Source organism: Sinocyclocheilus anshuiensis, unplaced genomic scaffold (genome assembly GCF_001515605.1).
Source record: "Sinocyclocheilus anshuiensis isolate Anshui unplaced genomic scaffold, SAMN03320099.WGS_v1.1 scaffold943, whole genome shotgun sequence".
NCBI classification, from domain to species: domain Eukaryota; kingdom Metazoa; phylum Chordata; class Actinopteri; order Cypriniformes; family Cyprinidae; genus Sinocyclocheilus; species Sinocyclocheilus anshuiensis.
Genome location: NW_015542391.1, coordinates 299242 through 312644, shown reverse-complemented (window position 1 = coordinate 312644; position 13403 = coordinate 299242). Strand labels below are relative to the sequence as shown.

Genomic DNA, 13403 nt, shown 5'->3' with positions numbered 1-13403 from the left:
CTCGTGTCCTTATCATTATATCTGTAGTGTGGACTTCCCTATTCTCATAGAATAAAAATTATTATTAAAGTTATAGTTATCGCCCTTGGTGTGAACAGCATTTAAAGGCTTCCAAAGCCAGAGCTGTTCCATTCAATTAATAACTTTTTTAATCTAATTTTTAAATCCTTCATAAGTCTAAATAAGCCTACCTAAACACCACAATGACCTCACAGTATGTTATGGGTAGCAAAGTGTTAAGGTAATTCCTATAGAAATATTTGCTCTAGAACTACCCTCAACTTGCTAGTTTCACTGTATCCAAGGCGGGTTGTTCGTAAAGAGAAGAAACAAACATGTTTTGCCTTTAAAGTGAAGAACAATTAGTGGTCTGCTTCTCACCACAGCATCCAAAAATTTGACACAGCGCCTCAACTCCGGCCTGGTGTCGCAGAACTGCCGGAATAGCAAGCATCCGATTGGCTGCCTCTCACAAAGGCTGTTGTAGTCTTTCTCTGTGGAAATACAGCAACATGAAACAGAGTGACTAAGGGCTTTGGAAAGTTGGAGTTAAGCACACACACACACACACACACACACACAAATGAGTAAATATCATTTGAGACATTCGATGAATACAATAAAAATCAATAGCACTTTCCTTTCTTCTTCTCGCTTTGGAAAGGAAACTGAAGAGACAAAACCATTAGTTGACCACAACGAAATGGACAATACCATCGACAACGTCCTAAAAATATTAAAGGCACACCCCAGGATTGGTAAAGCTTTTCCTTTTAAGCCAAATTCAAAGAAAATGCACAGTAATTGCGTACAGATTAGTGGGCAACCCGAGTTTTGCAATGGCAGATACTGATATCTAGAACAGCAGATTTGCTTGAGATTCACTGAACATGACGTCGTGACCCAGCACAGTACCAAAACTGTTAAGCATAAACTAAGTAAACAAAAATGTCCATAAATATTAAACACTGAAATGTATTCATAAAGTACACAGGCTCAGCAATATGCAGAAATGATTGAGAACTGAGAAACAATTGAGCAGTAAGCATTGAGAATATGCTCAGTGTGCCAAAGTTTTATTATTTGCATAAATATTTATTTAATTTTAATTTAAATAAAAAATAATTTTACTTTACTTTAATTAGAAATTTAATAGAAAATGTAATTTAATTTACAAAATTAAATTAAATTAAATAGTAATAATAATAAATATATACAATTTAAATTGACCACCACTTAAAGGTGCAGTAGGAGATCTTGGAAAATGCTAACTTTAGCCTGATAGCACTGAAAGCCAACGTCCCACCCTCTCTGCAATCGCCGTCCAAAGCCACGCCCCCTGAACGCATATACGCTCACAGACCTGAATCGGGTGTGTTAAATAAGCGAGGACTGGAATTGGGAACCGCTGGGCTACATCATGTGTCATTCACCGGTGAGAAAACTTTAAAAGTACTACAATACCAGGAAGGAAGATCGGGTTGTTGACGTTTGTCTGCCATTCTAGCTCTGTGTGCACAGCGTGCGTGAACGCGCTGATGACGTATCATGTCTGCGCGAACCGGGTGCGCAGAGGTATGCTAATACATACGTTGACAGGCAGGTAGGAAAGCCATTTAAAATGCTCGGAGCGAGCGTTTTGATTGGACGAACATTTTTTGGTCCTACGCCTTCCACAGAATATATAAATACATATAAATACATTTAGACCACTTAAGTTAATGATTGCTATCGGGATGTGAAGAGACTTTCAACCAGCATAACAAAAAATGTTTCTGAAGACAATCACCTATTGCACCTTTAAGAACCACTGATCTAGTAATGTAAGTTCAGAGTGACTGAGATTAACAGAAATTGCTGAAATGAAATATTCATATTTTACATGATCAGTTTCACTTTTTTCAAATTTCGTAAAATCCAAAGTACTCAATAAACAAAACAAAACAAAATAAAACAGAAATTCAGCCAAACAGACACGATTACCAGTGAATAAACTCAAAATGGCCAAATGTTGGCAGAATAATTGTCCTGATTGATATAGAGCTCTGTCAATTTGAGCAAGTATAGCCTAACGTGCAATTAATTCAGCCTTGCAGTAACGCTGCCGGTGAGCCACACACCTGATAGACTGGTTGAAATGATTGTGATTATGAAGAGAGAATGCATTGAAGTGAACAGAGTGGGAAGGCAGTGGCCAGTGGCTGAGATTTGCATTTGCTGCTCAGGTATATGCAAAGAGACAGTAGGATTTACACAGAGGCAATTGGGAGTGTGTGGACCTGCAGCGATATAGAGGCAGTGTGTAGGAGGCTGGTATTGATAGCAATGCTGCATAAATACATGGAGAGCTTACAGCTACTTCATAATGCTGCTGGCAAAAAGCACAAAGCTGCACTGCAGATAACAATCAGCTTTAATGCTGTTGATATATGCTTGTTTTAATTAGAGAAGATGAGATCTCTTCAGAGAAATATGTGTTCTCAGCATTACTGTTTAAAATGAGTGGTGGCCACCATCATACATTGTGTTTTTGATACTGATGCCCAGAACGAGATGCTGGCATCTCCAAGAATATTAACTAACGTTAGCTTAGCAAATAGATTATCATTTACTAATCTTCCAAACTCGTTTTTTTCAACTTCTCAAACTTCAATCTTTATGCAGCGCTTTTCCAAACTATAAGCAAGTGAACTGGAGCTGTCAGATGACAAAAAGCACCACAAAACAAGTTGTTTGCTATATATAAAGCTTATGTGGCCATATTTAACTTAAATTTTGGACATTAATCACTGAAAATATTGCACTGTAGCATAATGTAGCATTATCTGCCATATTTGAATGTAAGCAAATACAAATGTGATTGTAGAGCTACATGAGAGTTTACTGTATTATAGAACATGGGCTGCATTTTCTAAATGATATCAGAGTAAATTATGACATTTTTTTGTTTTTTAAATAAATATTTTATTCTTTTTATGTTATTATTTTTCCTCTCTCTTTTGTGTGTATGTGTATATATATATATAATTTTTTTTTTTTTTTAATTGAAAAGTGTGTTTGGGCTATATATCTTTAAAATAAATGTGATTTAAAAATATATATATATTTCACTACACTGTGGCATTTTTAATTGTGACTTTTCATTTTTAAGTGTCCAAATATTTTTTGGGGGCCACTGTATTTGATTGTGTCATACAGTTTGAGGTCATAAAAGGGCATGTACATGATTTTGTTCAGTGGTTTACGTCAACGGTTTCCTGATTGAAGCTTTTCTGATGAGTTTCAAACTGCTTCAGTTGTAGCCAGAAAACAGAGTGATTATATGGTATTAATAATTGATCATGAAATGAGGCCGCTTTATCTTCCTCTCTTCCCCCCTCCCGGGTTGGTCTTTAACTATATAACACCACTTAAAATTCTTAAAAACAAATCAGGTTTGACCCTCATGCACATTTTATGTAAATGATTAAATGAGCAGCAACATGGTTTCATTCATATGGTCACAAGGCTCCCTTTGAGTGTACAAAGTCATTGGAAGAGATGGAGAAATTGGCCTTTGGAAGAGGGTCTCGCCATGTCACACTATTACTTTTTATGTATTTAGGGGTTTAATGGCCTGTTATTAAATGGACAAATGAGTTAAGAGATAGGAGTTAAGAGTTAAGAGAGAAGCTCCTCATTAATGTCAACATGGAATCGAAATTTTAATTTAATGTATTATTACACAATTCATCACTGCATATTATTCAAAAATTGCCTTTGTAATCTTTTGTCAAAATGCTATGCCTAAAATGACTTCTCCAATCCAATAAATTGCAGATTAAATCAAGTGCAACTCTACATTTTTGCTCAATGCATGTAAATGTGTCATGGTTGACAAATATGCAGCAGTTGCATACTGCTGTGCTAAATAATGTAAACTGAAGAAATTTTGTGAATTTCGTAAACATTATTCTTTTTACTGCTTTTACTGTTTATCTCTAACAGATTAGAGATTGAGCAAATCATGCCAGAATTGTTGATTATTAACATATAACCACATCCACACTTATTCTATATGCAACTTGACAGGGCCGTTCACATTTACAAAAGGTTAGCCAATGAAAACAGATGTCATTTGCAAACAGAATCTTAAAAGTACTATAACAAAAACAGCCTGTTTCATTCTACAGGCCAGAGAGAGGGCAAAAACTATTATGTAAATGTAAATTCTGACTGTGTCAAGCACAACAATTAGACAAGACTGAACAAGCTTGGAACCACAGTCTTGTGTAAAGATGTGAAAAATGGTCCTATCTATCGGCACAATTCATTCATGTTTATGTATTATTGTGATTGCTATTTAAAACATTTCATAAGAATCCATCAATTACAGCCAAACCATTTTTGATGCAAGAAACCTTTACTATCTGAAAAACTCTAAAGACCAGGTGTTAATAAAGACTGCTCGATGGCTCTGGGACAGCATGAAAGATATTCAGGAATTTAAATATTAAAGCAATTTTAGACCATTCAAGCGCAAGAAAATGCAAAGGAGAACTCAATTCATTAGTCGGGCAATGTCTGATAAACAGTTGTGTGCACACACCCATAGCGCACACACACAGAAAGACACCTCTTTGACAGTGCGCAAATGTAGAATTGCATTTGGTCTTTTGTGTCTTCTTCACAAAATGATATGAAAGGATTAGTTCACTTCCAGAATAAAAATGTCCTGATAATTTACTCACCCACATGTCATCCAAGATGTTCATGTCTTTCTTTCTTCAGTCGAAAAGAAATTAAGGTTTTTGATGAAAACACTCTGCATAGTAGGGGTGGGCGATATAGCCTCAAAATTATATCACGATATTTCAAGAATGTTTGCGATAACGATATTTATAACAATATAGAAAAAATTGACTGCAGCTGGCAGGCAGAAGCATTTATTAGTGCAAACAAAATGAAGCGCATTTTCCATCCTTTTGCAATGAGCTACTGTCATCGATGACAGACTACCTAATTCAAAGTGTAAATCTATTTTCATAAGGTGGCAGCAGCTGCTGTGTGTTCGACTTGAGGCAGACCGATCGGTATATGACATCAAAATACCGCGAGTGACTTGCCACTTATTTATGTCCGTCAAAAATAGGCGAGGCGCCTATCTTTAGCAAAGTGGTGCGGAGAGCCGCTTCTGGGCCGCTTCTGAAACGTGCCGCGGCATGGTTGGTGTAAACACGAGCATTGACTAGAGTGGTATCAACTCCGGTGGCGGAGCCGTAACGCGCTGCAGACGTGTGCAGTGTAAATAAGGGGTAAGAGTGTGCGCTCGAACATGCTCTAGAACCACTCTCGCAATACTCTGATGTCATACACCGATCAGTCTGCGTAGTGCTGCTTCAAGTCGAACACACACCTATTGGGTTTGTGGTGTTGTTGTTGTGCGCGCTAGGGAACGTAAATGCGCTATATGTCATTGCATCGCTATATCATTGATATCGCGATATGACACTTTTTTTATCATGTAAAAATTTATTTTATTTAAAGTATTATCGTGGACGGTATATGGCACACCCCTATTTTTTCTCCATATAGTCGACTTCAATGGGAGCCAACAGGTTGAAGGTCCAAATTGCATTTTCAATGCAGCTTCAAGGAGCTCTACACAATCCCAGCCAAGGAATAAGGGCCTTATCTAGCGAAACGATCGACCATTTTCTTAAAAAAAAAAAAGAATATACTTTTCAACCACAAATGCTCGTCTTGCACTAGCTCGACCTCACGCATTAAATAATCTCGTTGGAAATGTCACATATGACGTAGGCGGAAACACCGACCCAGTGTTTACAAAGCGAACATGCAAAGAAAGTCAAATGATGTCAGATGATTTTGAAGTTGGAGGAGAAAATGATATGGACTTTTTCGCCCTACCCTACCTTTTTGAACCAAAGTACACAGACAAAGAACTAACCACGTGTGACCGACCGACCATCCAACATGATTACGTAATGCGTGAATTTGCACATGCATTTTGCAAAGCTAGTGCAAGACGAGCATTTGTGGTTAAAAAGTACATACATTTTAACTTTTTTTTTTAGAAAATGACCGATTGTTTCGCTAGATAAGACCCTTGTTTCTCGGCAAGGTTCATGCAGAGCCCTTTGAAGCTGCATTGAAACTACAATGTGGACATTCAAACCCTTGGGTCCCATTGAGGTCCACTATATGGAGAAAAATCCTGGAATGTTTTCCTGAAAAACCTTAATTTCTTTTCGAATGAAGAAAGAAAGACATTCCCATTTTGGATGATATGGGGGTGAGTAACTTATCAGGATATTTTTTATTCTGGAAGTGAACTAATCCTTTAAAATGCTTTTTTTTTGCTTTCGCTGGCCGTGGCTCACTCCAGCCCGCCGGCCGCTCAGACGTCAAGTTCTCCGGCCGTGCCGCTGTCATGCCCGCCAGCCGCAGCCCACTCCAGCCCGCCGGCCGCGCGAAGACAAGCCCGCCGGGGGGAGTTATGTCAGACTCTGGTCCGTGTTTTGTGTGTGTTTTGCTCCTCATGTGCCTTTCTGTGTTTCCTTATTTGGTCATTTTCCTTTCCTTGTTTAGTTTAATTGTGATTCCGTTCAGCTGTGTTCTATTAATTACTCTTGTATTTAAGTTCCTGCCTGTTCAGTTTCCCTTTTGTCTGGTCTACTCATTACGTGGATGTGTTTCCTGCTGTCTCCTGTGTTTATGTACCCTGTGTTCCATGGATTAAAGACTGTTTCGTACATTCCTCGTCTCCTCGCTCCTTAGTTCCGGTTATCCTCGTGTGTGTGTCGTGACAATTTACTTGTGCTATAGCTTGTAATTTGTTTATTTGTTCTTATTTTTTTCTGATTGCGGAGTTGACTTTAATAAAGTTAGAATTTTATATTGGTTACCTTAGTAGTTTTTGCTGTGGTAACAAATTTGAAATTTTGTAAAATTTCACTGTTATCTATTTTTTTTGTTGTCATGACAACCTTATTAGAATACAAGGTTACACGGGCCAAAACAACAAACAATTAGGCTTGCTGCTATAGACGGTGTTTTCGGTTATACCGGTGTTAAGCCGCAACACCGCAGCACCGCTCCCCACCGTCGTTTTGATTTTTTTATAGTAACAAAAATCATTTAGCCTAGTTCAGTTAGAGGACAGACACTTTTAAAAACTAAACGCTCAATGTAGCGTGCCGAACCATGCGCGAACAACAGTGCACCACGGAGCAGGAGTCAGATTTTATTTATCACGTGAGGAGAGTGAGTCGAGCTGACTGACAAGAGTGAGGTGAGAAAGATAAGATGGGTGAGAAAGACAAGACGATGGCAGAAGATTGTTTAGAAAGGAAATGCAAAGGCGCCTGTTTGGCAATATTTTAGATTTTGAAAAGCCTATTGACTGGAAGGTTTTTTAAACATTCGTTTCTTATTTATTTGGTTCCACAGTGTTTGCTGATTACTTTATTTAAACTTTGTGTACTTTATTTATTTTATTTTACATCAAGGTGTATATGCCATGCCTCCAAGCTTTCTTGTTCGTTTTGCTAATAAACGTTCTATGTTTTTTATTTATTTGGTTCCACAGTGTTTGCTGATTACTTTATTTAAACTTTGTGTACTTTATTTATTTTATTTTACATCAAGGTGTATATGCCATGCCTCCAAGCTTTCTTGTTCGTTTTGCTAATAAACGTTCTATGTTTTTTATTTATTTGGTTCCACAGTGTTTGCTGATTTTCAGTTTTATATACGTACCTATTTAAACTTTGTGTAGCCTAAGTAATTTGTTATTTTATTAGGCATATATGGTGTATTTTTATTTGTTTTGTTAATAAATGTTCTGAGTTTGACGTTGTTGTTGCTTGAATTGAATCAACGCCGAATTGCCGCTAATTTGAAAGTGAAAGTAAAATAGCACGGCACTTTTACAAGCCATTTGAAAGTGAAGAAAAGAGGGAAACTCAAACGAACTAACACCCCACCCCAACTCCAACGGTGATAGCGGTATTACCGGTGTTGTCACACGTCGATTAACCGGTGGGAAAATTTCCTCACCGTCACAACCCTACAAACAATAACTTTTTTTTTATTATTATTTTGTACCAGAGTCTGTGAAAAATTTATATTAGACAGAACTACAACAAGGTCAACATCATGCTAAAAACTCCAAGAGCACTGGGTGATATTAGATTTTCATTTGTCATTGTTTAGCTAGTGGGGGCAATTCTGTGATAAAGTCAAATATACAGCCAGGGAAATATACAGTCAATGTCATAAACCTGAATTCTGAAGGCTCATTAACAGTTGCAATGGTGGCTCACAAAAGCCATATAGACAAAAGCCTACTGGAGCCTGACATGGAAACCATGGGCCCCATACTGACTGTTTGGAATATGTGCCTTGGCATGGATGTGTGTTGAGCTGGTTTGTTTTTGTCAGAAGTGAAAATCAGTCAGCCTTCCTGACTGTGCAGAGAAAGTAAAACCCATGATGTCTGAGTTGACTACAGTGTGCTTCTGGGAATGTTGTCATTTGCCATGGAGGTTGTTTTTTTTGGTTCCTTACATTTAAACACGGAAACATTTAAACAGAGATTCCTGAGGTGCCAACCCAAGCGACTGTGCTTTAAAACAGAGAAAAGCATCTGAAAATCTGCTGTGGTCTGGTCTGAAGCACCATGTAGACACCTCTAAGAATAGGAATCAATGACAATAAAATAGACACTTTCTCATATAAACAACTGAAACATGACCTTTGACAAAAGTCAATGCAGACATGTTTTCTCAATTCCCTTTGGGTCTGTCATCACAATTTGACACACAACTAGGCAAAAAATTCCCAAGGCTTTCCGGAATGACCTTTTTCAAGAGAATACCAATGGATTTCAAGATGGAAACCATGGGCCCCATACTGACTGTTTGGAATATGTGCCTTGGCATGGATGTGTGTTGAGCTGGTTTGTTTTTGTCAGAAGTGAAAATCAGTCAGCCTTCCTGACTGTGCAGAGAAAGTAAAACCCATGATGTCTGAGTTGACTACAGTGTGCTTCTGGGAATGTTGTCATTTGCCATGGAGGTTGTTTTTTTTGGTTCCTTACATTTAAACACGGAAACATTTAAACAGAGATTCCTGAGGTGCCAACCCAAGCGACTGTGCTTTAAAACAGAGAAAAGCATCTGAAAATCTGCTGTGGTCTGGTCTGAAGCACCATGTAGACACCTCTAAGAATAGGAATCAATGACAATAAAATAGACACTTTCTCATATAAACAACTGAAACATGACCTTTGACAAAAGTCAATGCAGACATGTTTTCTCAATTCCCTTTGGGTCTGTCATCACAATTTGACACACAACTAGGCAAAAAATTCCCAAGGCTTTCCGGAATGACCTTTTTCAAGAGAATACCAATGGATTTCAAGCACAACAATTAGACAAGACTGAACAAGCTTGGAAACACTGTCTTGCATAAAGATGAAAAATGGTACTCTGAATCTTTGTATCTATCTGCACTGTTCAATCAAGTTTATATATTGTTGTGATTGTTATTTAAAACATTTCAGAGGATTTCAACAATTAGTTAAACAATTTTACTTCCATGATGATATATTTCCATGTGAAACAAGAAAAAGAAGTACAGCAGAACTTGTTTTTGGAACGAATTAGTAAATCATGCGCACAATTTATAAATCGAGGGAATGAAATAGTAAATCGTGCGCACGATTTAGCCTACTATTTTTTTCCTGCATGCCATGTGTGGGGCTCCGTACCTCACAGAACATGAAGAATATGAAAATCTTTATGAATCCTTTGTCCACGACAGGCCTAAATCAGCTAAGGGACCAGTACAAAAACACACTGAGCAAAATAGTCATTTTTATCAACAGAATCCCCCAAAATGTCAAGATAACATTTTTGTCAATACTACACGCACTCCACTGTAGTGGAGGGATAGATTCTTGCACAACAATGTGACTTTTATTACATTAACACATGACATTACTGTATTAGCTATTGGTAAGGTATTAGAAACGCTGCATTAGCTACAGTACAACAGTAGTTTTTCCCACTTGTCTGGGCTAGATGACATACTAAAGTTGCTTCAAATTCTGTGCAAGTTTTTAATATTTTGATAAAACTACCAAGACAACCATTTTTTTTCTTTAAAACAGTGTGCACTATGAATACTACATAACATGGGTTCAATTCTGATGTGTCGTTGAAACTGTAGACAAACGACTGGTTCTTCATGACAATAATGGTCATTTATGGTATTTTGTTTATGAGGTTGTTTTGACTATTGGGATATGAATGTACATCATGTAGCCTACTTTGTCGCAATTTACTGTGAGGCATATTATCAAACATAAAAACTGTAAGAGAAAGCGGAGTTATTTCCGCACAGACTTGTTTGTTCATAAGGAACATTTGATATACTGTAACACTGTTGACAAAGTGAAGAAAACTTGAATGCACTGATCTTTAGCCTCCCTAGAAGCAATGTGGCAAGACATGACGCATTCACAATGTAAAATGATGAAGAGAGGTTTTATTGAATGAGCACATTAAATGGGATGGGAACACCCCAGGCGTGAAAGGTTTAAAATAATCAGAGATGCCTAAAGGGGACCTTTATTTCTTTAGCTCTTTTAAGTGTCCTTTTAAGCATTTTCAGTGTTTACATTGTTTGGGCCTTCATTTGTGGTTTTGCACTCAAGTTCCTGCTTCAGACACCTAAGCCAGACAAGCCAGTGTGATTCTTATAAAACTGAAGAGGCACCACAGTTACATGGGAAATTGGATTATTCACAAAAGTGTAATGGTATTGGTCACAGTAATAATTCTAATAATAAAAACTTGTTGGAATAGCTTGAGACAGTAATTATAACAAAGGAAACAGGAAGTAAGTGAGCATGACATTGAGATGTGCGATGGGCACAGTGCACACACACACACCAAGTGTTTCACTTCCTGCCCAAGTGAAGTTGGTTAATATTCTTAGGACTTCTTTTTGAACCAGTTTCACCAATGAACTCTGGTTAAGTCAGGTATTATGCTAATACAACTGGATAATGGGAAACAGAGGAAGCTTTCTTCAACATCAAGTATCAATGCTTTCCCAGAGTAGACTCCTGGGCAGCTCACAGCTGATTCCCATCTAAACCACAACTCAGCTGCAGAATCTGGTGACATTAGGATGAATTAGGCTCCAAATTTAGAGGAAATTATATGATTGAATTTAAACTAATAGGGACTTTTTTTGTACGTCCACTGTACATGATTTTAATGGCATTTACAAAGAAAATCTCACTATTACTGCAGCTTTGCTTACACATGGGCTTAGGGTGTGAACCATCTTCTAACCCTATGCAGTAGTAAATATGAAAGGTAACTCATCCCACACAACCATGAATGATAATGCAAACCACACACAACGTCCTAGAACCGTCACACACTTTTGCACAGCCAAGTAACATTTACATTTGCAAAAGCAAAGAGAAAAAAAGCGAACATCTACTTGCTGCACCTATCTGGGCATTTTTATTTATTTTATTTAGATACGAGGAGAAGTTTTTGGTTTGAGAATCAAGGGAAATACCACATTTCCCTGGCATTGCACATGCTCAAGATCACACCAGCAATGGTCAGGAAATTAAGAGTGGTTGTGTAACACCTCAGGTTTCTTCCACAACCATCCTGCAACAACATTGTTCTATCACTGACATTACCACCACCATCTAAGCTGTCAAAAAACAAATCTACTGTGACAGAATACCAATATCATGACCCTAACAATCATAACAGTTTTTGTTTTTTTTGTCACGTCAGATCTATTTGAATTGTAAATTTCCTTTCCTATTGAACTGACAGAGTTAGAAGGTGCAGAAGTGGGGAGAGTATGCAGATGCAGATTGCAACAGTACATTTGGTAAGAGCATCTATGTAATTTCTAAAGGAAACTGATTCAGCAAAAGTTGATCACAAGGCACACACAGGCCTACTGTAAATAAAAATCTGTAGTCTAAACAGCTTAATTCACAATGCATCTGCAATATGTATCTAGTTTTCATTTACCGGTGTGAAATCAAAGACAATAACTGCACAATTCACAGTTTTCTTTTCTTGAGGAGGGTTAAGTGACTAACATAAAAAAAATGACAGTTAACTTCCTCTTTCTGGCCCAGCCACAGTTTCCTCTCCTCTACAACAGTCGCACATTTACCCCGTGTACTTTGTTGCTGACGAAGGCATGAAACTCTGTGGCCAACCTACATTCTCAACATCCCAGTTTACATTTATTACAACTTCAGAATTTTGGGCAATATTGCAAAAGTGTGCATAACATTTTTAGCGATTGAGAAACAGCTGGACTAATGTACTATCCTAAGAAGGAGCAAGAGAGACAAAAGAAGATGGGAATGTGTTTTTGTGTGGGAACCTACGTGCATGCTATTCTCTTCATATGTGTGACAATACTGAATGCAAAAAAACACCCCTGTCCCAACACACAAATATCAAGATAATTGCAAAAATACTTGCAAATGATACTACAACTTTCATTTACACAAGTGAATTATCATTGTAACAATGAAACAACCATTTGTGGTGCCAAATACTAAGATACTAGATGGTTCACTTGTAATAATATGAATGGAAGAAATTGCAAAGTGTAATATGGCTAAATAAGTCTAAATAAAAGAGCCAATTGTCAGTTGGTAAAGTCTAATCACAATTTCAGCTTTTCCATGCCAAAATGTAAGACCTCTTCAAATAAAAATGATTAAATAATAACTAGTGTGATGCCAGGCTAATACTATCTGCTTGCTAAGGTGATCACAGTGTTTTTTAACATGTTGCTAAGGTATAGGTTTAGTAGTTGATAAGGTATTCTGGGTGGTTGCCCAAGTCAAAGTCGCTTAGGTATGTAGTAGGGATGTACGATATTATCGGACCAATATCGGAATCGGCCGATAATGGCTTTAAATGTAAATATCGGCATCGGCCCTATATGAAAAATTATGCCGATATGTCTTGCCGATAAGAAGAATACATTAACTCACATGTGCTCAGGGTGTGCTAGTGATTAGATCACGTCAGCATTGTGGCTCATTCTTGAAGCAACGTTTTGCCTGATGGTGTTTGGATTCACTGTTTTGGATCACTGCATTTAAACTGAGAATTCATGTACAGAATGACGCGTTCGGTGTGTGATAGAGTAAATAGTAATAGCACGTGCAGCGGCAGCCTCCCCCGGGTTCTCATGCCCGTTCGGTAAGGAGTTTTAATTCCGTAGGGGGCGCTGTTGGCCTACTTCTAAAAAAAACTGAAAGCAAAATACACAAATAATATTTAGACTGTGTTTCTGATTAAATAAAGCAGTAATTGATGCCATAAAAT

The 13403-nt window shown here is 37.6% G+C and overlaps 1 protein-coding gene across 1 annotated transcript in view; it reads right to left on the bottom strand.

The window, feature by feature from the left end:
• Nucleotides 1-13403, bottom strand: part of grk6 (G protein-coupled receptor kinase 6) — a 43960-nt gene that overhangs the window by 21720 nt on the left and 8837 nt on the right. Inside the window, exon 3 of the mRNA XM_016491950.1 lies at nucleotides 382-494. Coding sequence (XP_016347436.1) covers nucleotides 382-494 — 113 coding nt within the window. The remainder of the gene's footprint in view (nucleotides 1-381; nucleotides 495-13403) is intronic.